Source organism: Arachis hypogaea, chromosome 8, assembly GCF_003086295.3.
Source record: "Arachis hypogaea cultivar Tifrunner chromosome 8, arahy.Tifrunner.gnm2.J5K5, whole genome shotgun sequence".
Taxonomy (NCBI): domain Eukaryota; kingdom Viridiplantae; phylum Streptophyta; class Magnoliopsida; order Fabales; family Fabaceae; genus Arachis; species Arachis hypogaea.
Window position 1 is genome coordinate 47,230,546 of NC_092043.1, and position 26,583 is coordinate 47,257,128.

Here is a 26,583-nt window from a genome sequence, read left to right on the forward strand (position 1 = left end):
ATGCAGCAACCTATTAACTAACGACAAATATTTAAATAGAACTCCGATCTGTGACGGATTAATCATTAATTTTACTTTTGTCACATATTTTGCTTTTTTTTGGTGTACAAATGCAAAGAAAGGAAAAAGAGAATGTTACATATTTTGCTTTTGCTCTCTACAAGTTAATCTAGTATTTTTTTTAAACCAAACCTAATACCATTAAATAAAGAACGTGAATGTCTAAATTAAAGTACAAAATTATAAGTTTCTATCAAGTGTTCAAGTAGTTTTATCCGTTGTAAATTTGAGTTTCATTTGAAGTCTTGTTATTGGTCAATGGATTGTTGCATGCACAAGACAGAATTCAAACTCCCTACTACTTACTTAAGTAGATGAGTGAGCTGACTATTCGACCGACTCAAATTAATTAATAGTTTCATTTTTCATTTCTTAATATCGCCAAACGCCGCACGGTACCAATGAATGATCTGCAAAATATAATCATTAGAAAAATAATGTCACTCTTTGGGATACCTTTTCATAAAATAATAATGTTCCTGAGCTTCTTTTTATATATGTAACATATAAAATAAGCACATACTGCCATGGAACATGTCCAGCAAGCAACCAATCTCCTTGTTCATTCTGAAAGGTGAGTTTATAACTTGCTCCATCTTCCTCAAAATCTTGGTCTGCCCACATAACATGTGTAAAAAAACCGAATTAAAAAAAAAAGTAAATCCACTATATACACATCATATATAACAAACCCACAAAATAAATTAAGAAAAAACAAATGAGTTTAATATGTATGTATTTTGGGGACAAATATTTGTTCACTTATATTTAATCAGTAAATGAGATACTACTATTTAAATTTTAAAATAAAAATATTTAACTTTGACATCTACCAATTTACACTGTTTTCTATTTTTGATGTAACTTTTAAAATAAATTTAAACATATAATTTAGTGTATACAAATGTAGAGTTTTTTTTTTCAGTTTAAGTTAAAAACCAGAAAACAATATTAAGTTAGATGTCAGTAAAAAAAAAAAGTATTTTACATTATTAGTACTTAGATTATCACTTAATAATAAAGTATAGTAAAGTAAAGTGAAAAAAAAAATTAAAGTAGTAATAATAATTAGTAGTACTTAGCTTATGACTTACATTTAGCAAACATAGTAATCAAAGTGTGTGTAAGAGTCTGGTAAGAATTGTAAAGCATCAAATCAATCTTCCTTCCTACTGTTTACCCCTTCCATATTAACCTTAACATAAAAAGAGTTTGTCTCTTCTCTTCTATTTTGATTCTCATGATTTGTTGCTTGCATCATCCTATTATGGTTCCTTATTATTGTAGGATATTGATGATGATGATTTAGTTCTTTCTTCCTCCATGACTTAATTGGTGGCCACCCCACCAAATGATTTTCCTCCCCTTCATTCCTGCATGCACATATAAATAATGTTATTCCATTAGTTATTAATTTTCTTTTTAGACTTTAAGTAATTAGTTGATGTACAACTTAGTCATCCAATAAAAGAATATACTTCATCAGAACAGTTGAGTTCATCACAAAAGAGAGTATATAATTTAAATTCAAACAAAAGAGACTATGTAACAAATATAATTTAAATGAATACCCAATAACTACCAATGTATATTAATTGATTTAATTTTTTTATTAATGTTGAATAATGAAACAAAACTATATATCAACACCTTCAAATTAATTGATTTTTTTATTAATGTTGAATAATGAAACACAAGCAAATTTTGGAAGGGCTGCTAAATAAATAGACAATTATACGTGTATATAAAAAATTAATTATTAATCAATTATTATATAAAATATATATTAAAATATAAAATAAATACATATTAAAAATGTGTTATATGGTAATTAATTTAGTAGTTAAATGTAATATTTTTGTCAAACCGGAGGAGGTGAGGCTGGGAGAGTTGGATTAAAGTAGAGATATATAGAAGTTATTAAAGAGAAAGTTTCACGGATCAATATTTTTTAGTAAAATTTAGTCAGCATTTAATCATTAAAAAAAGAGTATATAATTTTATATTATTAGATATAATTTTATATTATTAATTAAAAATATTAATAATAACTAATTGATGATTATAAATAATAAAATGTACTGACGGTCTAGCACTACTAGTTATTAAAATTAAACAGGAAAGAAATTATTAAACCTTACTTGTTTGATAAGTGAATATTCCTTCTATGAATGTTTCCATTATTAGAGTCATCTTCTTCTTCCTCATTTGGGTGTCCACTCCATACTAGCAAAGGCAAAGTAGTCTTGTTCAAAGAACATTGTCCAAAGGCATAATCTTCAAAGCTACGCTTCTTTCTTACATGCTTTTTGTTACTTTCACTACTACTAAAACCAATTCCTCTACTCCACAATTCACAACACTCTATACTATCATGATGATTATGATGATCATCATGAATAGTTGGAAGATCCAAACCTAATTGAAGCTCCATGTGGAATATAAATAACAATAAGGAGATAAAACAAAAATCTAATTAATTGATTAGCATACACAATACAATAGAATGGAGAGAATCAAAGAGAGGGAAAGAGAGGTGGAAAAGTTTTGAAAGTTTGTTTGGTATGGCTGTATTGATCTATATATGTTATTAATTGGGGTTACATATATATAGATGGTGATGGTGGATGTGTGTGAATTGGGAGGGGAATGAAAATGACTAATGTCTTGTGGGAATAGAGATTGGTAGAGACAGCATGAAAGTTGGGTAGGGTAAAAGAGGAACAACATAATAAGCTAGTTGAGGAATCAAAAGGACCAAGGTGCCACAAACCCACTTTACCCGCTTTTGTCTAATTGGTCTCTCAATTCTCCTATCACCATGTCCCCATTATTTGTTAACTTATATGAAAGATTTTAATTAACTAAATATTCGCTTGAAAATATTTTTTATATAAAAATATTTTATTAAATAATAATTATTATTATTTAATTAATTGGTGTTTAATTTTCTTTTTATCCATATATATATATATATATATATATATATATTAACTCAACATCTTTAATAATATTAGAGATATAATCATTTACATACTTCTTTCTATCAGTTTAAACTTTTAAAAGAATAATATCATATCATGGTATTAAAATTTTTTTAATTGAAAAGATCATTGTTATACCCCAAAAAGAGAAAAAAAATAATATAAAACAAATAAGAAAAGAAAGAAAATTAAAAAAAAAAACTTATATAAAATTTAAAGCAAACTTAAAAAGAAAAATTTGTATGTTTGAGGGAACATATTAAAAATATAATCATTCATGTGTTTTTTTATCAGTTTAAATTTAAAAAAAAATATATTTATATTATTTTTAGACACAATAAAAAATTATTTTAAAACGGCTTAATAATAAAAGCGAGCTATTCTCACTAATTTTACACTGTATGCATCATATTAATTTTTATATAGGACAATTTACTTAAATAAAACAATTATTAGAACTTATATTTATGCAAATGCAATCATTTCAAATTAATCTCTACCACATTTTATGAAGACGCATCAGTTACACATAAATTTAAAATTTTTTACTACGGTTTATGAAGAATTAAATAATTCACATATAAAAGAAGGTTTTGGGTTACCTGCATAATATTCGTAGGTATTTTCTTCTTTTTCAATTTTTTTATTCTCTCTCAAACATTTTTTTATCTGTGAATTGTTTAATTTATGTACAAACTTAACTCTTCATAAACTGTGGTAAAAGATTTATAATTTATGTATAACTAATGCCTCTTTGTATATCGTGGTAGGAGTTCAACGGTTTATGTGTAAATATATTTATTCGTAAATCGTGATAGATTCCACAATTTATGTGTAAATGTGCAAACTGTTAAAAAGGTTTCGCAATTTATATAGAATCGAAATAGGACATACATATATTAGTTAGAAATAGTTGCATTTACATAAATATAAATTTTAATTATTTTATTTAAATAAATTGTGCTTTTATATGAATATGTCTAAAAATAATATATTAAATTTTTATGTATTATTCAAGAGAAAGTCTCAGATAATTAAGGATAAAATTTTAGTAATATATTAACATTGTATAAGTTAGACAAAATTGTTCCTACATAATTAAGATTGTATAATTTATTCTTTTTGTTTTTTGTGCCTAATGTGAAGTTTGATTGACATTTTTATTCTAGCTAATTTCTTGAGTTTATGATATATATACTTAGATTAATGTTCAAGGAAATGTCACATTCATTATCCCCATAATTTAATTTGGTGGAGGGAGATCATTCTGAAATGACATTGGAGATTGATTAGTTCACTACTAAAACTGTATTAATTGGAAAGGGAATCTAATCTCTTAGAAACCAATATTTTATTTCCATATGTAAAGATAAAGTAGTAGTAAACAGATAAATTAATATGTGTATATCCATAATAATTAACTATAATTATTATTATTATCAAACTGAATAACTATGTATACAATGTATATGACAAGATTGATGATAATCTACGTTTCCATTTTTAAATGGAATCCCTTTTTCTTGATTGACACTACTAGACGTTAAAACTTTAATTTGTGTGACGTGTCATCAACATGGTAGATTTTTTTATTTAAAAAAATAAATTAAATATTCACTCAAATAAATCAAAATACACAATTTTACTGTTTTAAACATTTTGTTATATTTTCGCTCGACACAACAAATAAAAACATAAGCTATAAAGACTATAGGGTCGCATATGATCTGATTCGATATGAAGATTCGTTCCGAATCTAAATATTTTATGACTAATTTGGTATAATTTTATATAGATAAAAATTTTAAAAATAGATTCAATCATTATTTAAAATCAAGTCTGAATCAATACGAATTCAATTTCATTCAATTTATGTGCATTTTAAAAAAATCGCTAGTAAATCTGACGCTGATATTTGATGCTAAATTCGATGGTATTTAACGTTTTTTTGTAGTGGAAGTAAAGTAGAAGAGAGAGAAGAATAGTAAAAGAAAATGTCTCACATTGATAACATTAATGGACTGAATGATGACAGATATATTGTCCGCCATCTAAATGAGTTAGTTAGTATTGTGTAATTTTTTTAAAATTTTGTATAGTTATGAAAATTAAATTTTTGTTATTTATTTTTGTTTAAATTAGTAAAAATATAAATTTGTTAACGTATGTTAATATTAATTTTTAGTTGTTAAAATGATAAAGATTAAAATTTAAAATTTATTTATTTATATAAGCGAATAGGTTTGTTTAATTTAATAGAAACATAAACTTGTTAATGTATGTTAGTATTAACTTTTAGTTGTTAATATGATGTAAATTGAAATTTAAAATTTATTTATTTTTTTAGATGGACAGATAAGTTTGTTTAAATTAGTAGAAATATAAACTTTTTAAGGTATGTTAGTATTAATTTTTAATAGATTCTGCTAGGTAAATAATAATTTTTGTGAAAAATGTGAATAATAAACTTTAAAATGAGCTCAATAAAGTAAAACTATAACTGAGGTTTAGTTTAGATGGTAAATTATGTGCTTTTTTTAATACGCTGCATCTGGGTTCGAACCTTGGTGTATGCTGCAAGTTGAAAAAGGAACCCTTTAGCATTTTCATTGTTTACCTATATTTTTTCATATTTAAAATATTAAAATTATGTATTTTGACTTATTTAAGTAAATAATTAAATTATTTTATTTAAATAATAAAAAACCCCACCATGGTAAGCTTGTGTATTAAACTTACACAGTTAATTAAGTTACTGGTTTAATTAATTATTATAATAATAGAGCTTCTAAAATAAAAATTTAATTAAATAATAGAAGACATTAAACTATAGTTGTTCATGCACCTGTTACTGTATTGTCCAATGTGTCGGTAGATGTCCGTGAAATGCATCATGATTTTTTTTGTTGAGAGAACTCGCATAATTAACTTCCATTATCCCATGAATCCACTCATGCACTTAGCAAGAAAATATTCTCTTCATTATTATTATTGTAGTGATGAAATTTAATGATACTCAAATTAATTCCTTCTTGCTAGCTAGCTAAAATGTCCCTATTATATATGAACTGTTCTACTTTAACATCAAGCAACAACTGATCGGATAGCGATGATTCTTTCTGTGTTTGCCGTGGTTTTAATTATTTATTCTACTGCTATATATATTGACGCTTGTTTGCATGAGAGAGCGAGAGGAAATAAGAATTAATTTATCATATTTAGTTAATAAAAATATTTTTATACTAAATTTTAAATTTAAATACTAAAATATAAAATAAATAATATTAAAAAATTAATATTTTTCGGTTATCATCAGTTAATTTTTTTAAATTATTTTATTTATTTAAATTTTGAATCTTAAATCATAAATTTAAACACTAAAATTAATTAATATTAATTAATTAAAATTAAAAATATTTCTCTATTTTTTTTTTAAAAATAAAATATTGACTAAAGAAAAAGTATTAACTGCTACGTTTCTCTATTATTAAAAATTCGATTAATTAATTTCCTTCGATTCTTAAAAATATGAAGGAAATTTTTTTTTTCAATGACTTTCTTTAAATATCATTTTTATTTGAAAAATCACCAAAAAAAAATTTTAATATTCGAATTTGAGGCATACCTCGCACTTGATTAATAAAATACAAAATATTGTCATTTTGACCAATACCCTTGATCCCTCTTTGTATATGTAATGTCCAATAATAATGCAACATGTTATAGGAAGATGTTCTGGTATTTCGTTGTATTTGAGCGGAATTTGATATTCCGTTAGTCTCCACCATTCAGATATAATATAAATAATGTAAATGGTTAAGATCTTAAAAGTTGTGCTTGAGTGAACATGATAAAAAAGACCTCATGGGGGTGCGAGACCTCATGTGTAGTTGAGAAGTTTTGATGCTCATGATTTGTCTCCACTAACCATGTACACTGATAGATAGGTGTGCAGAGATTAGTCTTCAGTCAAGTCGTGGTGCTACTTTCAACTGAGTTGGGAAGTTTTTAAGCTTGGTCTCCTCTGACCATTTTCAATTCGATTCTTTCTTTCTTTTCCTTGCAGCCATGTGACCTTCCTCTTCGGCTCTTCCTATACCTTTCACATATTTTTGTTAAAAAAATATTTGTATGTGTATAAGATGAATGGTAAAAAATTGTAAAAATAAATATTTTAAAATTAATATTTTTTTAAGAAATAACCACTACTAAAATCTTAATTTATATGTTTTTATTTAATATAAGAATAAGAATTTAATTACAAATTTTAAAATTATAAATTTTTTATTAAAAAATAAAAACTTATAAAAATTAATAAAATAATTAATAATTTACTTGCTTATGTGCTTTAAATCCATTTTTTTAAAGTTTTTTCTCTCTAATATCTAAATAGTTCTAGTTTTTCTAAAGTTAAATAATTTTAAATTTTCAATTTTAAACTAAGGCGCTATTTGATTAATATGATTCTATTTATTATTAGGTTTCTTTCATTTGAAATTTGAACTCCTCATTTTTTTCTTAATCTATTTTTGAAGTTGTTTATTATTTAAAATTAAAATTAAAATTTTGATAAGGGTAACAGATGTTACAATCAACTTAATAAATATTAATATAATGTGTCTGTTAATATATTTATTTATAATTAAATATTATATATAATAATAATTACTGGATTAATTAATATGATAAATATTTTATATTTTAATTGAAAATTTTAAATTCAAATTTTATAAACATTTTTTATAAATTATATATAATGAAACATCATTTTTAAAAAATAAAATTATATATAAAATATTTTTCCAATCTTGATTATATATAATAGATTAGTATGCTAACATGTTTATTAATTTATTTTTTAAAATTAATGATGCTATGTATAATACTAATAAATATCAAATTTATCAAAATATATTTTTTATTTTTTAATGGTGGATATCGGTACCAAAATTTTATTTTCATCGCCTTTGGTAATTGGTAATTGGTTATTCCCTCTCCTACCTCTTCTGTGTCTCCATCCCAATTTAAAGAATTAATTGGGGTTGAGTGCATAATGAAAATTGTTAGTGTTACTCGGTTAAGTTTGAGAGAAAAAATAAATATAAAAAACAGATATGAATATGTACTTGGAGGTGCATTTTATACACAAAGTCACAAACCATGGGTATGATGAATGCTGCAAAAATTCCGATATCTTACAGCTGAATTCTTCGCTGCTTCACTGTTAAGTTAGGAGTTTACAAATTATTGTTTACTTCAGCGAGTATTTACGTCAAAATACTCGTATAATAAGGGACATTTTCGTCATTTTATGACTCATTACACGACAAAAAAAGTCTAAACAACCTCATCGTACCATGAATATGATGTTCCATTTTTTGTCAGGAAACACCTGATCATTTTCCCATGTTATAATAACTGTATAAAGTTAAGCATTACATTCTCGACAAAGTCACCAACAAGAAATCGTATATTTAGGTATATGCCTGAAAATACTATATAGCGTACAAAAATAGCAATATATATATATATATATAGCGCTCTGGTCCGAAGGGTATTTTTACAAACCCTTGTGAATGCCACGTGATGATGGCAAAAGAAAATATTTATTATTCGATCCCTTAGCCAGTTAGCCCCCTGCCATGCATGCAATGGGAATACGGTTATTTTGCAAATTCAAATTGTAGGGACACCCTCTAATAAAGTTTGATGAGTCCAATTCTTTGCTTCCACAAATTTCTTTTGCATAGGTTTCGAATACGTTTTTCTTTTTATATATTTCTATATTTTGTTTTAGATTTTGGATTATTTTTTTAATTATTTTAGATATTTTTTTTAGTTTTTAAATGTTCTTTTTTAATATTTTTTGATGCGTTATTTTGTTAGGTTTTGAATTTTTTACAAATAATTTTAAATTTTTTTATTAGATTTTAAATATTTTTTATTATATTTTGAATATTTTTTTATTTGTTTTTGATATTTGTTTTACAATAATTTTAAATTTGTTTTTATTTAGTTGTAGATATATTTTAGATTTTAGATATTTTTTATTTAATTTAAATATTTTGTATTATAATTTGAATTCATATTCTTTTCAAAAAATAAAAAAGTTGTCCAACTTTGTTGTTATTATTATTATTTTTTCGTTAATGAACTTTTTTGTTACTAGTTGATTGCAGTTTATTACCTAACAGGATTATAAAAAATAATATTTCTTCCCAAACATTTAAAAAACACCCAAATATGATTACGTGTGTCTAATTTTATTCTCGGCGTAGTGACTTGTCTCTTTTAACATATCCATAAAGTTGTTGCATATATACATCTTCTCTCAACTTTCCATGCAAAATAGCATTTGTCCACATCTATCTGCTTTATAATCCAAGAGTGACAAATTTTTTTGTGCGACTACTTTAGTATTGAATATGTCTAATTCTTTTAAGATAAATTTATAATATTTTAAAATTATTTATTTTTATATTATTTAAATTAATATTAAACTTTGACTTTTTTTTAGTAAATTAGATATTAAAATTTAGACACTATAATCATGATCTCCAATAATTAGCAAGTGTCAAAGATAGAATGACCTGAATTATTGAGGTTGGATTTGAGATTTGGATTCTCTAAATTTTGAAATTTACTTTAGAGGACAAAATATGATCTATCACCATTTATTTCATAGGTGAGACAAAAAAAAAACATAAAAAAAAAATATTTAATGGTGAGAGATTTAACTTTATTTTCTAAAGTGAAAATCTAAAATTTAGAGGATCTAACTCTCAAGCTTTAAGCAATTAAGCCACAAGCCTTCTTGTACTTTTGCAAGAAACCGTGAGAATTATAATTTGCATGAAATACCCATTTACTTCCTATTACCTCTCTTCCTTATTGCAGAATCATCAATTTTCAAGTGTTATTCTTTATCAGTGTTTCATACCATACTCAACATCTATAGCCTCCTTCTACTTTGGATGACTCATAGCTTCCTTCACAGTTCTTCGTTCAAGCTTAGCCCTGAAATGCTTTAGTTTTCTTATGTCTGTCTTTGATTTGGTTATCATTGGATAAGAGTCTGAATTCTTCTAAACAATAGGAATAGAAGGTATTTCTACTACAGTTAAGGATGGTAAATGCGTCAAAATTTGTCGGATCAGCTTGTATAATTCGTAAAAAATGTTAGGTTGAATTAGAATTTGAGATCGTTATAATAAAAAAAATCCGACTAATTAGACAGATTTGTCCGACCACTTTTTGGATTTATAATGATAATTGAATTTGGACCATTATTTTTGTGCTTGTATTTAGAATGTTTGTTCGTTTTACTTCAAATTATAATATGGACAATGTTGATTGATTGAAAATTTGGATAATGTTTAATTATATATTTTAAACAATATTTTGTTTTAAACAATATTAATTTCATTATTTATTTTAAAAAATTTAGTTGATAATTATATTTATTAGATATTTAAAATTATATTTTTTATATTTTTAGAAATTATAAATTTATTAAAATATTTATAAAATTATATATTTTTTAATATTTAATAATTTAATAATAAAAAATTAGCAGGATAAATTGCTAATTTATCGTTAAATGAAACAAAATATATAGAACAGAACTAGACCTATCAAATAACTAATTTTTGATAGGACGGATGAGATGAGATGGACCTGTTCGCCTGCCACTCCTAATTGGAATAGCTTCTGATTTTGGAACTGAAGTGAGACATCTTGAAAAATAAAAAATTTATTTTTAAAGAAAAAATGTATTTTCTAAAAACACAAGTCAAACATATTCTTGAAATAAAAACTAACTATAGTTTTCCAAAATTGAAATAATTGCTTTTTATGAGTACTGATCCGTATCCACAAAATTAGACCGCCGTTATATTTTGGAAAGACTACGTCTAACAGAATAATAGGTTAAACTCTAAGACGTTTATATTCAGAATAAAAATCCATCACTAAATTCGGCTCTCAGAACTACTAGCGTACCCTTTCATCTTAAATAGCATTACACAGATAACTACAAGACATTTAAAACTCATTACGCACAATAATAAACATCGTTTAAAATATATTTTCTACACAGAAACTAACTTAAATATTGGAATCCTTTTTACAAGTATTCCTCATTGTTCGAAGGATGCTCGTATTGATGGCACTCTACTTGACAAAAAGAGTGGTGCAGGCACCCCTAAATCCGCCACCAACCCCTGACCCCTGGGCATAAACAAGTACGAAATTACAAATAAAATATGAAATGTCTAGTCCTATAAATTTATAATATGATACAGAATAATTTTTTTTTAATAGAAAATCTAAGAATCCCTTTTTATGTTAACAAATCTAAGAATTTATCAGACAAGGCATGGCTTGGTCCCCTTTCTGAAAGTTTGATGGAGGGCCCACTTGCAAGCAAGTGATGTGCATCAAAGCACTATGGTTTGTTACTTTGTTTGATCTCCCAAGGCTATGCTTTTTGCCTTTGGACGATAGGATAAGAAAACTGGCCCATTTATGTTCCAAGTGCTTCTTTAATTTAGTTTTAATTAATCTATCCTTATCAATAATCTTCTTTTTTTACCATATCTACTCGTATGTCGTTTGTGGAAGCCAAAAACATCTTGAGATAAGAATAATTTGTTTTTAATAAAAATTAAAAGTGTGTCTCCAATTAAACAAGTATCAACTTAATCGGGCTAAACTTCATTAAGATATAAAAAAATTGGTTTAATTAATAATCTATTATGCTCATTGATTTTATATTGCTATTTGGTTTTTATTTTATTTTTGTAAATTAAACAAACGAAAAATAATTTTTTATATAATAATCAAAATATGATAAAATTTTAAAATATACTTATTATTTTTTGAAATTGTATTTTGTATTAAAATTAATATAAAAAACTATTGTTTTATTAAAATAAAATTATAATCTTTTAAAACATACTCATCACTCTTTTAAAATTATATTTTGTATTAAACTTTACAAAAAAAATAATTATTTTGTCAAAGCACAAAAATTATAAATTTTTAAAATATTCTCATCACTCCTCTAAAATTATACTTTGAGACAAATTCTAAAAAAATGTCAAATTAAAATATCATAAATTTTAAAAATATACTAATTATTCTTCTAAAATTATATTTTGTATTAAATAAATTTCAAAAAATACCTATCATTCTCTTAAGATTATATATTGCTTAAAATTTACAGAAAACAATTTTTGTCAAAGTAAAAAGTTATACATTTCTAAGTTTTATAAGGGATTATTCAATGTGAGACTTCTATATTTACTCGTAAATAAATTATATCCACACGTTTTACCTTTTTTTTTCAATATTTAGAACTTTTATAAAAAAATAGTAACACAAAACTCATTTTGTTTATTTTTAAGTAATTGTTCGCATTTTAAACTTTCATCAAAATAATAATTTACTCTTTTATTGTATATTAACAAGGATATTTTATTGTTTAGTTTATGACTATTACTAAAATATATAAGAAGAAATACTTGACTTTACAGCTAATCTTCTATCTCTTTGATTTTTGTCTGTGTATTTTCTATATTCTTTATTTGTTATTTTTTTTTTATACTTGATACAATAAAAAATAAAAAGTTTATTATTTCATGCTCGCACGTCACTCATTTATCTCGTTCATATAATAATTGTACTGTAAAACTATTGTCTATATATTATCACTCATATTCTTTGACTATTCATTATCTCTCTTCTCTCGAGACATTATTTTCAAATGAAAATTGTTTTTGTTAGAAGAGGCGGCGACAAAAAATAATCTAGACCCTAAATCCTAAAATAGCCTCGAGAGAAAAGAAAGAAGGTGGCTACTCCAATGAAGATTTTATGATTGTCATCATATGAAGATATTTCATTTTGACCATTAGATGATAGATTGTAGGGTTTGATTTTATTTAAAGTAAAAGTGTTATCTTTATTTAAAGTGTTGCTAAACAAATAAGTTACACTTTTTAAACAAAGATCATCATAAAAAGATGTTTTTGGCATCTTCATAGGAGTAGTTGCCAAGAAAGAATGAATATCCAAAAAGTATGAATGGCAAAAAAGTATGAATAACAATATATAGATAATAGCCTTATAGTACAATAATCATTACATGAGAGAAAGATAGAAGAGTGATGCACGCGAGCATAAAATAACAAACTTTTACTTTTTTATTGTATCAAGTATAAGAAGATATGGCAAGGGAACCTGGTGTAAGCGAGGTGAGAAATGTTTATTTATGTATTTGAAGTAAATAATTTTGTCAAATCTTTTGGGATGTTACTTAACAAACTGTATATGTTCTCTTGAGATGTGTCAGGTTGGTTGGATTGCAGTAGCAGGGCAAGGATCAGCATGAGGCCAGGATCCTGCATCGGAGGGTTTCGATCGACCATTTACGGTTCGATGAGGTTAGTCGTAAAATACTTATGTTTTTATTTTCGATAATTAGATAGATATCATATGGTTTAGTTTGTTTGTTATCTGGATATTTTGTAAAATAATCTTCTTCCGAATCCTTCTCACCTTCCTCTGCCTCATGCTCTGGAATGGCGATATGAATGGGCGGTGGTGCGAGAGGTTGGTCGTCCTGCACATAGGTATCGTGTACGGAACCACCACTAGTCCACTACCACCATGATCCACTTCAGCGGATAGCTCCATTACCTGTTCTACCATGATTATCTCATGGATGTCAAATATCAGTCGCACATGCTCGTTCCCTTGAAGTTGGAATAGTCGAAACCGAAAACTCCGTTTCCCATGGATGCCAGCAACCTATACCCCACCCTTCCTATCTCCCTCGCTTCTGTACGACCCATCTTGATCAATATTCAATATCAAAGTCTTCAAATCTGACAACGTCTCCACGCATCGAGTGCGAAATAATATCTATCGGATTCTCACACTCAAATGTCACCCCGTTCTCGCCATTTCTCATATGACAATTGGGATAAACAAGCACAACTATGAATGCACTGCTATTGGCCATTAAGCTTTGTTTTTATGAAAAAAACGAGATAGAGAAAGAATATGAAATGTGCGTAGAGAATACCAAGGATTATACATCCTAGGAGCTAAATTTTTGTCTTTTTATATCTCGTTTACAGTGTAAACGACATGACAATGCATGTATCTCGTTTACACTGTAAACAAGATATGACAAGAAAATTTAAATCGATAAATACTCTTAAAATGATTTATTTTGATAAATATTACATTTATTTTATTTATTAAAATAAAAAATCCGGATCTATTGTTGTGTTTTCAAAATAAATAGCAAATTAGTGTCCATATATGAATGTGGGAACACAATAAGCCTAAGCTGGAACTGAAAGTTGTCAAGTTGTCCTCAAACATTGACTGAGGTAAAGTATGATTAAATTCTCCTTTTGCAAGTGTTATTATGAGCAAAGCATGATTAGTTTGGTTTAATTTCTCATAATAAGGCAGCACGACTTTATGTGTAAAGGGGACAAAGGAAAGACTATCTTTTATCTTTGTTTTACGTGATGTCCAACCAAATTGGTGCAAAATTTGGCATCATTAAATTAAATTTCTTACTTGGTATCATTGCTGGTGAAACTCTGTTTTCACTGCTTTTCCTAATCTGAATGGGAGGAAGGCATTGCTTTGAAAGGTGACAATTACAATGCTTCTAGTTTAAGTCACTAGACAGTCCAAATTCCATGTCCATATCAACGATAAACTTTCAAGACAGGAGCGGAATTAGACTAAATTTTAGAGAGAATTTTGTAATATAGAAAAATTAAATTAAATATTTTAAAGGAGCTAAATTAAAAATTTTATGTAAATAAAAAGGATTTATTCTATCTTATGAGTAAATAAATACAAGGATCAAGAGGTCGAAATTAACTCATCTAAAAGAATTATACAATAAAATAAAAAAAAATAAAGTCTCATAGTAGAAGAGTAAAATTGATAAAATCGAAAAAGGTGATTAGATTCGACGTAGAGAAAGAAAAAAATTTATTTAAAAAGTAGAAAAATAAAATTGAAAGTCTACAAGAATACACTTAGCCAAACTATATGAGAGAGCGAATTGAGAAGATGAATTGAGATTAGAGAAAAACGTGCTTAAATCTAAAACTTAAGTATATAGAAAGTAAAAAATAGTGAAACGGATAACTGAGTTGAAGAGAGGCATTTAAGAAAATAAAAATATTTTTTGTTGCGATAATTAATAAATGTTAAATAAAATAAATTTTGATTTTTTTTTATCTTTCTAATATTATCGTAAAAAAAATTATTTTTCACAAAACCATGGGTAGAAATACTTAACCTCCAAATAAAACAACGTTTTAAGCAAAGATGTTCATCTATAAATAGAAGATTTGAAAATAAAAAAAGGAAATTCCATTCTGCAACTCACACATGCATATGAAGAATTCGTAAGTCACATTGACAAGATTGAGAATGATTTGAATGCAGATACATGTAAACATTGGCAAGCCATTTTTTCTCTCTCTCTCTCTCTTTTTTAATTTTTTTAGATGATGTTCTTCATTTTATTTCTTGCTTTCTTTTTGTTATTTCTTTCTAATTTTCAAGCATTCAAATTTTGTGTCATCTTGAATTGCTTTAGATTTTTTTTTTTTTTTGCAAATTTGTTGTAGTAATGCATCCATTGTAAATTTTTCACATTAATAAAGAATTTATGAGATCATTTTTTTTACATCAATACAAAATTTCTAGCTAATTTTTTTGAAAAAAATCATATCTAATCCTTAATTGAAATTATGATACAAGTTTGGTTGACAATTCTTATAGAGTTAAAAACTAAAATCTAAGTAAAATAACAATAATAATACCTACTATTTTTAAGCTGAAATTATTATATTATTCTACAATGAGTTGTATTCTGACGCTAAAATTGCTGGTATGACGTATTCTAGTGTTATTATACATATTTTTTTAAATTATTTTAGGAAAATATCTCTTTTATAATTATATAAAAATCAGCATTTAATGAATATTATACTAATTGTTAATCATTCTAATTAAATAATTATATTAACAAAAATATTATTTATACACTAAAATTAGTTACTAAAACCAGTTATCAATGTATTTGTGTATAAATACATGTGTAATTTAATTTATTTTTGATATGTATTTATATTTTATTCTAGTAACTGATTTTAGTGGCTACTTTTAGTATACAAGTAATATAAATCTTATATTAATGGTCAATCATCAATCATTATAATATAATTGTGAATAATACATAATTAGCATTTATATGATATTTATATTAACGCCAAACACACTTATGTGTGGCACATTCTTATGTTATACATATTTTTCTTTTTTCAAATTATTTTAAAAAAGTATATTCTTTAGAATTATATAAAAATCAGTATTTAATAAATAATTATATTAATTATCAATTAATATAATATAATTATTAATTATACATAATTAATATTTATATGATATTTAGGTATAAAAAGGCATTTTTTATGACAATTTGCCCAAAATATTTGACCCATGTACAAAAACACTTAGAAAAAGGCAATGCCAAAAAGGCAAAGTAAAATAAATGATAGAATTAATTAAATTAGATTGATTTAATAGTTAATTTATTAATTTATTTAAGTAAGTATAGAATTTTGAATTTCACATTACACATACAATAATTTATTAACCAATAGAGAGTACAGCAAAAAAATAAATAAATGACAGAACTTATACCAAAATAAATAAATAAAAAGATTTAATGAAGGCCGTATAGACAGTTAGCGGCGCGCGTAAACGGTTACTACAGTCTACAGGAGAGAAAGTAGACACGTCAGCGTAACTGTCATCGCCGTCTTCATAACCTTCTCAGCTTTTTCTCCCCGGGTCATGAAAAAGCACTCTAACAAGTAACAACCTCTCTGCCCCACTCTCACTTGAATTGAACTGAACTCCATGACGTAACAAACTCTCTCCTCGCTCTCCCTCTCTCTCTCTCGCTCTCTCTCTCTCAACAATGGGAGATGATAGCAGGTTGATCATGGAGGAAGACAAAGATTTCCACTCTCTTAATAATCCTTCGTCATCACTAATACCGTCTCTGACGATGCACTTCTCTTCGCTGATGATCGACGTTGAAGACCGCAGCAGTATCGTTGCCACAAAAACCTTTTCCTATAACAAGCTTCCTTCTGAACCATTCACCCTCTCCATTCTCAAATTGGACGGATCTTGCTTCCGTAATTCGTTTCCCTTCAACTTCTTGCTTACATTTTTCTTAATTGTGTGTGTTTGTGTGTGTGTGTGTGTGTGTGTGAGAGAGAGAGAGAGAGAGAGAGAGAGAGAGAGAGAGGGAGAGAGGGAGAGGAGAGATGCATCTTTCTTATTTTCCTTTCTGTGATGAAGTATAAATAATGAAATGTTACTTTATCTTAGATAGTGTACTGGATCAAATGTTGAATTGACGTGAGATTTTGGTTGAATCAGATGTTGAAGTTGCGAAAACGGCAACTGTTGCGGAACTCAATCGTGCGGTGGAGGCGGTTTTTAGTCACACGCCTCAGAAATGGCCAGAGGAAATACCGTGGTGAGTTTGTTATGTTGTTGTTGTCATTGATGTAGATGAGTTTTAATAAAATAACTTACAATTTGCACGATGATATGTAATTTCACTAATTTGATTGGTTTTGAGGATATCTTTAGTCTCGTGTTACAATTTTTAAATCTGTTGATACTTGAGAGTTGATATATTATTCTGATGTGAAGTATTGTGTGATTTATGATGAATTCTGATTTGACGATGATCATGATACTGGAATATTGCTGGAACAACTCACTCTCTGATCTTCAATTATTCAATTAAACTAGATGTCAAGTGTAATTTCCAATATAATATCTTCTTCGAGCAGAAGGTGTAGTTAATTTACCAGATTGTCAGAATCTGTTAGCTGATTTATTATATTTCCATTGATTTTTGAATTGTAGGGCTCATGTTTGGGGGCAATTTTGCTTATGTTATGAAGGACGTAAGCTTGTCATTGAAACAACTTATCTTAGAGATTATGGCATTAAGGATGGTGACCAGGTTAGTGAATTTTAAGGCTTACAATTTGAGTGAGGGGAGCTGGAATGCTGGATTGATAGAAACATGAACGGTTAATTTATAATCTATGTTATTGAAAAGAAGTTTGATTAAAGTTATACGTTAATATCTCCATGATTTTATTTAATTCTGATACATTGTTATCCTGCTATTAATCCATTCATCTCAATGTCTGTTGTACTTACTCCATTCCTCTTGACTCCTGATATCTATATATTTTGGTCTGTACAGCTTCGTTTCATACGTCATGTACCTAATACTTGTTTACAAAGAAAGAGGCTAAAGAAAAGAGTTGTCAATTTGAAAATAAAAAGGAGGTACGAAAGTTTTCAATCTATGCAAAGCATGATTCAGGACCAACAGAACTCTGTTTGCCACATTACACCTGTTTATATAGTCTTGGTCTTCACATTTGCCTATGTAAAAGTCTTTGATGGACACAGGGCTAACAATTAATAGTGAGGCGCACTCACAAAGAAGTTGGTCTTAATTGGTTGGACTCAAATAGATAAATCTATCTAAAATAAAGTTAATGAATCTGCTTTTGAGTAGGCGTAGAGATGAGAATTGTTTAACTTGTCATTGTCTATAGAATATTAATTTATCTACTATCTTAATAAACTTTATAAATTGGAAGGTATAGGTCATCCTCCAAAGCGAATAGATATCAACAGAAACTAGGATGTGGAGGTGACGACGACATTGGTTTCGATGAAGAATATCTTGTTGGCAAGGAGAGATTAACGGGCTTTTTGGGAGGTTTGTTCTCATACAACCGGATGGCAGTTGCGGAAAGAGCAAGAACTGAAAGCAGGGTTTGCCCCTCATCCATTGCTGAAGGTATACTTGGCAGTTTTAGGAAGATTAGAAGGATGTTTAGCTTTTGTAGGAGGCAGCACTACTATCGTAGGCATACCTGATTAGTATAGTGTGTATAGAGAATGATTTTTACTCGCTTGTCTATGAACTACTACTAGTGTAAACATTTTCTTTGATTTTGTTTATGTGACAGTCAGTGGTTGAGAGATGAGACTTCGACGGAGAAATTACCTTGGCTTATTCTTGGCTCTGAATATCATATATGCTCATGTCATTATGCAACATCTTAGCATGATGAATTGTATTGCAGTGAATTTCAAGCTTCTGTGCATAGTGATGTATATGAATGGAGTTAGGGCTCTCAGCCTCTCAAAGAAAGAAACTGCATATATGGTACGCACATTTCTACTCTCCTTGGGTACAATATAGAGGAGTCTTACAATTAAGGAAGAAAATGGATTCATGATGAGATTTCTCGTATATTGCATGAGAAGAAGAAATTCATGCGATGTTTGGAGTTTGATTATTTTTTAGTAAATATTATTTTGCTTAATGATGGTTATCACAACATGTCCATGAGCGAATAAATAAAGCTTCCAAAATCAACTACCAGTATAAAATATATGTTGAAATATAAATATACATTGAAAATAAATTAAACTATATATGTAGTTATACACAAATATATTAGTAACTTATTTTAGTGGCTGATTTTGGTGTAAAAATAACATTTTTGTATTAGTTGTTAATTATAGATAATAAGTACTTACTAGTTAGTTGCTTCTGTTAGTCAGATAACACGTTTGTTAACCGCTAACAACTTTTAGCGCCTTTTCTATTGTATATACTGTCTATAATATTTCATTGATTGATTGATTATGTCATCTTTTTTCCCTGTATTACATTATTATACTGATACCAATGTTAAATGGATTGATCCATCATAAATCTTTTTCTTTCTTTGTAGCAGTAGTGCAACAGCAATCTATTTAATTTAACTATTTAAGCAGTCCACAGCCTACACACCTACATTCCAATTTTATTTTTCATCTCTTAAATGGGTTAACCCGAGCTAACGCTGAAATTAGTATCCACAAAGTCGTAAAATTGGTAATTAGTTGATTTTTATCGATACGAAAGAACTCGATCATCATCTGTGGTGAAAGATATCTAGACCCTAATACCCCAAAAAGGAAAGAGGAAAAAAAAAGAGAGGAGCTAAAACTGGTTGGATTTAAACCTCCCCAAGTCCCACTAACTTTTCATGTGTGCCGTGTGCAATTAGAATTGTATGCAATAATAATTTTCTATCCACAAAATCAAAAATGTAATTCAAGACCCTCAATCTATGATGAGATAATCCACAAGGGACTTCAGTTCTTACTCTCAAACTGAACAGATAAACCAATCTTTTTTTGACATATTATTACATATATAAATCTCTCACAGAAAAAAGTTACAATATTTTCAACTCTTTTCTCGTGAGTACATTGAATCAAAAGAGAAGGCTTAATCAAACAGTGGGAAGAACCTTCTTAACAATTTCTTGGCTAAGAGCAGTTATCTGAGAATCAAGAGATTTGATGGTTTCTTCCTTCTGCTGCTCCAAACTGGCCAGAGCCTCTTGAAGCTCAACCTCCACCTTCTTCCTCCCTTCTGCAATCTTCTGCTCCACCTCGGCTTGCGTCTCCTTCTTCATCTGATTCAACGCCGCCGATATCTCCGCCCTCGCTGCCTTCATCACGGCCACGGCCTGCTCCTCCAGTTGTTTCACCTCCTCTGACGTGTCCTTCACGCCGCTCAGCTTCTCCCTAATGGCGGCATCCCTCTCGTCCATGAATTTCCCCAGAGGAGTGAAGTACACCTTGTCTAGCGCCACCATGAGGAGCAAGAACTCAACCATGATGATTGGAAGGGTCAGGTTGAAGTCAAAGAGCGCCGCCTTCTCGATCTCCGCCGCGAGCGACGGAGGCGCGAGCGCTAGAGATGTGGCTGCCAGTACGGAGAGGGATTTTAGGGTTTGATTAGTGTTTGGGATTGGGATTTGGAGGGAGAGGTTCTTGAGGAGGGGTAATTGGACTCTTGGGAGAGTAATGTGATTGCTAATGGGGAGCTTTTGTGATGGTGCCGGGGAAGGGGAAGTGGTGGAGGTTCTGATCAAGGATCTTGAGGAAGCCATAATCATGTTTGCCATGGCGGAATTGAATTGAGTTTACAGTTGAAATGAATTGAATTGAAATTTTAGGAGTGGGAAGTGGTTGTGTGTGAGTGTGGACTGAGTGATGGAGAGGAGAGAAAAGGAGGATAGGGCAGAAGAGTGTACGTGGAATATTTGCCACACAAATTGATGAGGTTTGTGTGATTGTGGCTCTCCAATGGCTGATGATGGAAATCTGGATATTGGACACCGAGTCACTGACGTACTGGTTTGAAAGGTTTGTATAGTTTTGGTCTGTGCTTGGTACATAGTAACTTGGCCTAGTCTATCTATCTAGGCCCAAATATTCTTAATCCCATTGTATGTTCAAAACAAACATGTACAAAACCACAAAAACTGACTACCAGAAACCGATAGTCTATTTTTTTTTGTAATATACCTATAGTCTATTTAAACAAGAACAACCTAAAAGGAAAAATAAAAATCCTTCTCGGTGATTAGCCCATCAACCATTTATATGTGCCTTCTACGTTTTACACAATTGTGAACCGCGCTTCGCCACCTTTCACGTATTTTCGTTCGTTTGGTTTTGTTTTATCTCATACCATGAAAATTGGTAAAATATAAGTTTAGACCAAGTCAAGACCAAAAAACAAAAAATTCAGACCAAGTCCAAAAATAAAAAATTGAAATTTCCCCAAAAAAAAAAAAGTCAATTACACAAAAATAAAAAATACAAAAGAATAACCAAGTTGGGTTGGTCTAGTGGTTAGCTCACTAGTCCGCTTAAGCAAGTGTCGGGGGTTCGAATCCCGCCTTGTGCATACAGCAATCTATTGGCCAGCGACAAACCCTTAAATGGAGCTCAGTACCGCGGCGGATTAGTCCTTGGCCTGTTGGGCTGAGGGATACCGTAGAAAACCAAAAAAAAAAATACAAAAGAATAAAAGTACATTATTTTTTTAAATAACCTGATACAATTAAAATAAAAAAAGTTAATGGAGACTAATTAACATTTTACAATATTAATTTTTTTAAAAAAATTATAAATAAAATAATTAGAAGACAAATATAATTAATTCGTAATTTTTTACGGATTAATTTTATTAAAAAAATATTTTAAAAATAAATATAAAAAATATGTTATCTACCAGAGATTAATTTGATTAACTTATATTTTTTTCTAATTTTTATGAAGACTGATGGTTGCCTTTGTTGGCTCCTAGGTCAATAAGGGCTGCTGAATTATGTAGTTCTTTTTATTGATTATTGAATTGACAAAAAATATGGAAAAAGAAGCGTAAACGTGTTCTGAGTGACTTCTACTTATGCTGTCTAAGTGAGCAAGTAGCACAAAAGAGTTAGAGCTTGGAATTCAATGGATATTCTTAACTCAATGATTATCGTTGCTTACTTATTACTTGTTTCCTCTGTCACAGTTTCCTCTGCCAAAGTTTCCTCTGTCACAGTTTCCATGGCAGTCAATGATTCAATAGGTATGTCCAAGTCTATCAGTGATGATGGCAATGACAAAACCATAGTATCCAAAGATGGAGTATTTGAGCTTGGCTTCTTCAGCCCCGGCAGTTCAATGAAGCGTTACCTGGGGATTTGGTATAAGAAAAGTTCCATGTATACTGTTGTTTGGGTTGCCAACAGGGACAAACCCATCGATTTTGTCTCAGCTGGAATATTAACATTGGACATCACTGGGAATCTTATCCTTACCCAAAATGATTCTGTTGTTTGGAGCACAAACTCTCAAAGACAAGCACAGAATCCAGTGGCACAGCTCATGGACAGCGGCAATCTTGTGGTATGGAATGATGGGGGTCCAAACTCAGAAGACATTTTGTGGCAAAGCTTTGACTATCCGTCGGATACGATATTGCCGGGAATGAAGGTGGGATGGGACCTCAAACGAGGTCTCGAATGGCGAATAACATCTTGGAAGAGTCCAAATGATCCAGCTCCTGGAGATTTCTCATGGGGTTTAGTGCTCAACGAATATCCTGACTTTTATATGAAAGGACGAACAAGGCTCAACCGGTTTGGACCATGGAATGGCCTTTATTTCAGTGGCTTCCGAGATCAAAATCCAAGCTCTGTTTATGAATTCACATATGTCACTAGCTATGATGCCAAGTTTCCCTCCAATAAGGATGAGATTTACTACACGTATACTTTAAAGAATACTTCTATCTTGTCGAGAGTCCACCTAGACCAAACTGGTGGCTTTCATTTCTATATTTGGGCAGAAGAAGATCAGCAAAATTGGGAGCTCTATGAGATGTACTCATCCAGAGACCAGTGTGATAATTATGGCGTTTGCGGGTCAAACTCAAAATGCTTAATTGATGAATCACCAATGTGCCAATGTTTAGAAGGTTTCAGTCCCAAGTCACCACAAGAATGGGATATGAGGAATTGGACAAAAGGATGTGTCCGGACTAAACCCTTAACCTGCAATGACATTTCCATCAATGACATTTTTGTCAAATTTGTAGCCTTGAAGGTTCCAGATACTACACATACATGGTTGGATGAGAATATAGGTCTAGATGAATGCAGAGCAAGGTGCTTGAATAACTGCTCTTGTATGGCCTTTAGTAACTCTGATATAAGAGGATCAGGTAGTGGTTGTGTTTTATGGTTTGGTGATCTTATTGACATGAGACAGTTCAATACTAAACAAACTCGTGAGCAAGATCTATATATTCGTATGGCTAATGCTGAGTCTCAAAGTGAGAGCAAGATGAACATAAGAACTATAGTTGCTATAACTATTCCAACATTATGTGGGGTGCTTTTACTCTCTGTTTATGTTGTCTACAGAATCCGAAGGAACCTTGTTGGTAAATCATTCTCTCTCTTTCCCACCTACACCATGACATTAATTTCTATATTTTTCTAAAAAAGGCTACTTTTTTTTTCCCTTATAATATTACTTTTACACTTTCAGAGAAGTCAATGGTCAGAGATAACATTGAAAAACATGTAGAGGATCTCCCGTTGTTTGCTCTGCCGACAATTAGTATGGCCACTAGCAACTTCTGGATAGAGAATAAGATTGGACAAGGCGGTTTTGGACCTGTATATAAGGTATGTCAACATTTTAGTGTTATAACCATAGTATAATCCAGTAACGAGTACTAATGTTATGAGCAACATCTCATGTTTCTACTAAAATGAATGCGAGTGTTTAGGGAAAATTATCAGATGGGCGACAAATTGCTGTAAAGAGACTTTCAAGGAGCTCTGGACAAGGAGTGACCGAGTTCATAAATGAAGTAAAACTGATTGCTAAACTTCAGCATAGAAATCTTGTAAGGCTTCTTGGTTGTTGCATTCAAGGACAAGAGAAGCTACTAATTTATGAATACATGGCTAATGGTAGCTTAGACTCCTTTATTTTTGGTATGATATATCAAGACTATGGTTAGAATAACAATGCTTCATGAGTTCGACCATATAGTCAGTAGCTTATTAAACTTAATATTCAATTATCAATAGATCACACCAAAGGGAAATTGCTGAGTTGGCCTCATCGCTTCCACATTATACTTGGAATTGCTAGGGGGCTTCTATATCTTCATCAAGATTCCCGATTAAGGATAATTCATAGAGATCTCAAAGCAAGTAATGTTTTACTTGATGATAAGCTGAATTCAAAAATATCTGATTTTGGAATGGCTAAAGCTTTTGGAGGTGATCAAACAGAAGGAAACACAGATAGAGTAGTTGGAACTTAGTAAGTGTCTCAATTCGTAACATTATTTATTTTCTAATATACTGTGTGTGGGGATTAATTTTTACAATAATAATTTCTTACAGCGGATATATGGCACCGGAATATGCGGTGGATGGATTATTTTCTGTAAAATCCGACGTCTTTAGCTTTGGCATTTTATTGTTAGAGATTATATGTGGAAGCAAGAACAGAGCTCTTTCTTATGCAAATAACACATACAACCTCGTTGGTTATGTAAGGACTTAATATTGTCTTGTTTATCTATCTTAAATCAAGTTGAATGTTTGTTCACTTTCTGTTCTTCTTTCATGATTCAGGCATGGACACTTTGGAAGGAGGGCAATGCGTTGCAATTAATTGACTCCAACATTAAGGATTCATGCATTGACTCAGAAGTATTGCGTTGCATCCAAGTTAGTCTAGTTTGTATGCAACATTACCCAGAGGATAGGCCTACCATGACATCAGTGATTCGAATGTTGGATAGTGAGATGGAATTGGTTGATCCTAAAGAGCCTGGTTTCTTTCCAAGGAAGGTTTCCAATGAAGCCACAAATCAAAATGAAATAAGCTTAAACAATGAGATAAGTGTGACCTCTTTAGATGGACGTTGAAAACCATATACCATTCATTGAGTCAATGCATTTACTACACTGCTGCAGTGTTAGTTCATTCACTGCTACAACAGGATTGTGATCTGAGACTAAAAATAACTGTTACATACTTTGGCAATATATATAAATATATATATTTAGGGGAATCCCAATCGGATGATCTCTGTAATTCAGTTTCTAATGGTCTTTAAATGTTCTAATGTTCTATTATTATGCAGGGTGCAGGCTATCTTGGAATAGTATTTTTGTTTTATTTTACATGATAGTGATAACCAACTTACTCTCACGATATCACAAAATTTGCTAAGTGATAATATTTTTTTTTTATAGTTAAAAGTTTAAACCTCCCCATAAGCCAGCAACTTTGGGGAGAGGTGTAAGATACATGAAAAAACTAACAATAAGGTTCAAAGATAACAACTAATACATGATAGACTATCATAACAATAAAACTATCAAATCATGAAAAAAACCATGGATCAAAACAAACTACTACCGACGCTACGATCCTTTTCCACCTGTATATTAATCTCAAAAGGAATGTTACATAGTTAACAAATATTATTATTTTTAGTCGGCAATAATTTACATCTATATTTATTAGGGTTTTTCACAAAAAAAAAAAAATTACACCTATATTTACTAGGAAAAGTATAGGACAAATCACTTAATTAAGTCAAGGGAAGCAAAAAATTATAACTCTCACAGATTATATAATAACAAAAAAGAACATACAGATAAGGAAGTTCCAATTGTTGCAATCACATAAAATTTTCTCTCATTTTATTTATTTGAATAATTACACCTATATTTACTAGAAAAAGTATAGGGCAAATCACTTAATTAAGTCAAGGGAAGCAAAAAACTATAGCTCTCACAGATTACATAATAACAAAAAAGAACATACAGGAAGTTTCAATTGTTGCAATCACATAAAATTTTCTCTCATTTTATTTAATTGAGTACATTGCCCTATTTTATATATTGCTTTATTTGTGGTGATATGCAATTCTCTAACTGGATGATGAATGTGTTTATGCTGAATGGGCTTTTAGGGCTTGTTGGGAAAGCTTCAAAAATAA

At 29.4% G+C, this 26,583-nt stretch overlaps 3 protein-coding genes and 1 pseudogene across 6 annotated transcripts; 2 read left to right on the forward strand and 2 right to left on the reverse strand.

Annotated features, from left to right (window-relative positions):
* Positions 1-274: 274 nt before the first annotated feature.
* Positions 275-2,640, reverse strand: LOC112708475 (auxin-responsive protein IAA29-like; annotated as a pseudogene).
* A 14,304-nt stretch (positions 2,641-16,944) lies between these two features.
* On the forward strand, positions 16,945-21,387 carry LOC112707905 (uncharacterized). Of its 4 annotated transcripts, none has more exons than XM_025759937.3 (6): positions 16,945-17,296; positions 17,544-17,643; positions 18,042-18,141; positions 18,391-18,476; positions 18,797-18,999; positions 19,172-21,387. In XM_025759937.3, the coding sequence occupies exons 1-6, from the start codon at positions 17,074-17,076 to the stop codon at positions 19,180-19,182; spliced, it is 723 nt and encodes a 240-aa protein (XP_025615722.1). In that variant the 5' UTR covers positions 16,945-17,073; the 3' UTR covers positions 19,183-21,387. The 4 variants fall into 4 exon arrangements, with proteins under 4 accessions (XP_025615722.1, XP_072057872.1, XP_029144479.2 ...); XM_072201771.1 differs by having other exon boundaries at positions 19,289-19,598; XM_029288646.2 differs by having other exon boundaries at positions 18,803-18,999; positions 19,289-19,598.
* On the reverse strand, positions 20,328-21,172 carry LOC112707907 (ATP synthase subunit b', chloroplastic). The gene has a single exon (XM_025759938.2). The coding sequence runs from the start codon at positions 21,170-21,172 to the stop codon at positions 20,492-20,494; it is 681 nt and encodes a 226-aa protein (XP_025615723.1). The 3' UTR covers positions 20,328-20,491.
* Positions 21,388-22,514: 1,127 nt separating the features above from the next.
* Positions 22,515-25,682, forward strand: LOC112707908 (G-type lectin S-receptor-like serine/threonine-protein kinase At4g27290). Its single transcript, XM_025759939.3, has 6 exons — positions 22,515-23,991; positions 24,099-24,238; positions 24,343-24,553; positions 24,650-24,887; positions 24,971-25,121; positions 25,205-25,682. Exons 1-6 carry the CDS (start codon positions 22,515-22,517, stop codon positions 25,499-25,501), a joined length of 2,514 nt encoding a protein of 837 aa, XP_025615724.1. The 3' UTR covers positions 25,502-25,682.
* Positions 25,683-26,583: the final 901 nt, after the last annotated feature.

What these genes read in the sequence shown, in the direction of transcription:
- LOC112707905 (XM_072201771.1), top strand. Translation starts at nt 17,074, where the DNA reads ATGGGAGATGATAGCAGGTTGATCATGGAGGAAGACAAAGATTTCCAC. An exon ending in AATTTGAAAATAAAAAGGAG is followed by an intron (nt 18,477 to 18,796) that starts GTACGAAAGTTT and finishes ATAAATTGGAAG; the next exon opens with GTATAGGTCATCCTCCAAAG. An exon ending in CCCCTCATCCATTGCTGAAG is followed by an intron (nt 19,000 to 19,288) that starts GTATACTTGGCA and finishes ATTGTATTGCAG; the next exon opens with TGAATTTCAAGCTTCTGTGC.
- LOC112707907 (XM_025759938.2), bottom strand. Translation starts at nt 21,172, where the DNA reads ATGGCAAACATGATTATGGCTTCCTCAAGATCCTTGATCAGAACCTCC.
- LOC112707908 (XM_025759939.3), top strand. Translation starts at nt 22,515, where the DNA reads ATGGATATTCTTAACTCAATGATTATCGTTGCTTACTTATTACTTGTT. An exon ending in AATCCGAAGGAACCTTGTTG is followed by an intron (nt 23,992 to 24,098) that starts GTAAATCATTCT and finishes TTACACTTTCAG; the next exon opens with AGAAGTCAATGGTCAGAGAT. An exon ending in CATACAACCTCGTTGGTTAT is followed by an intron (nt 25,122 to 25,204) that starts GTAAGGACTTAA and finishes TTCATGATTCAG; the next exon opens with GCATGGACACTTTGGAAGGA.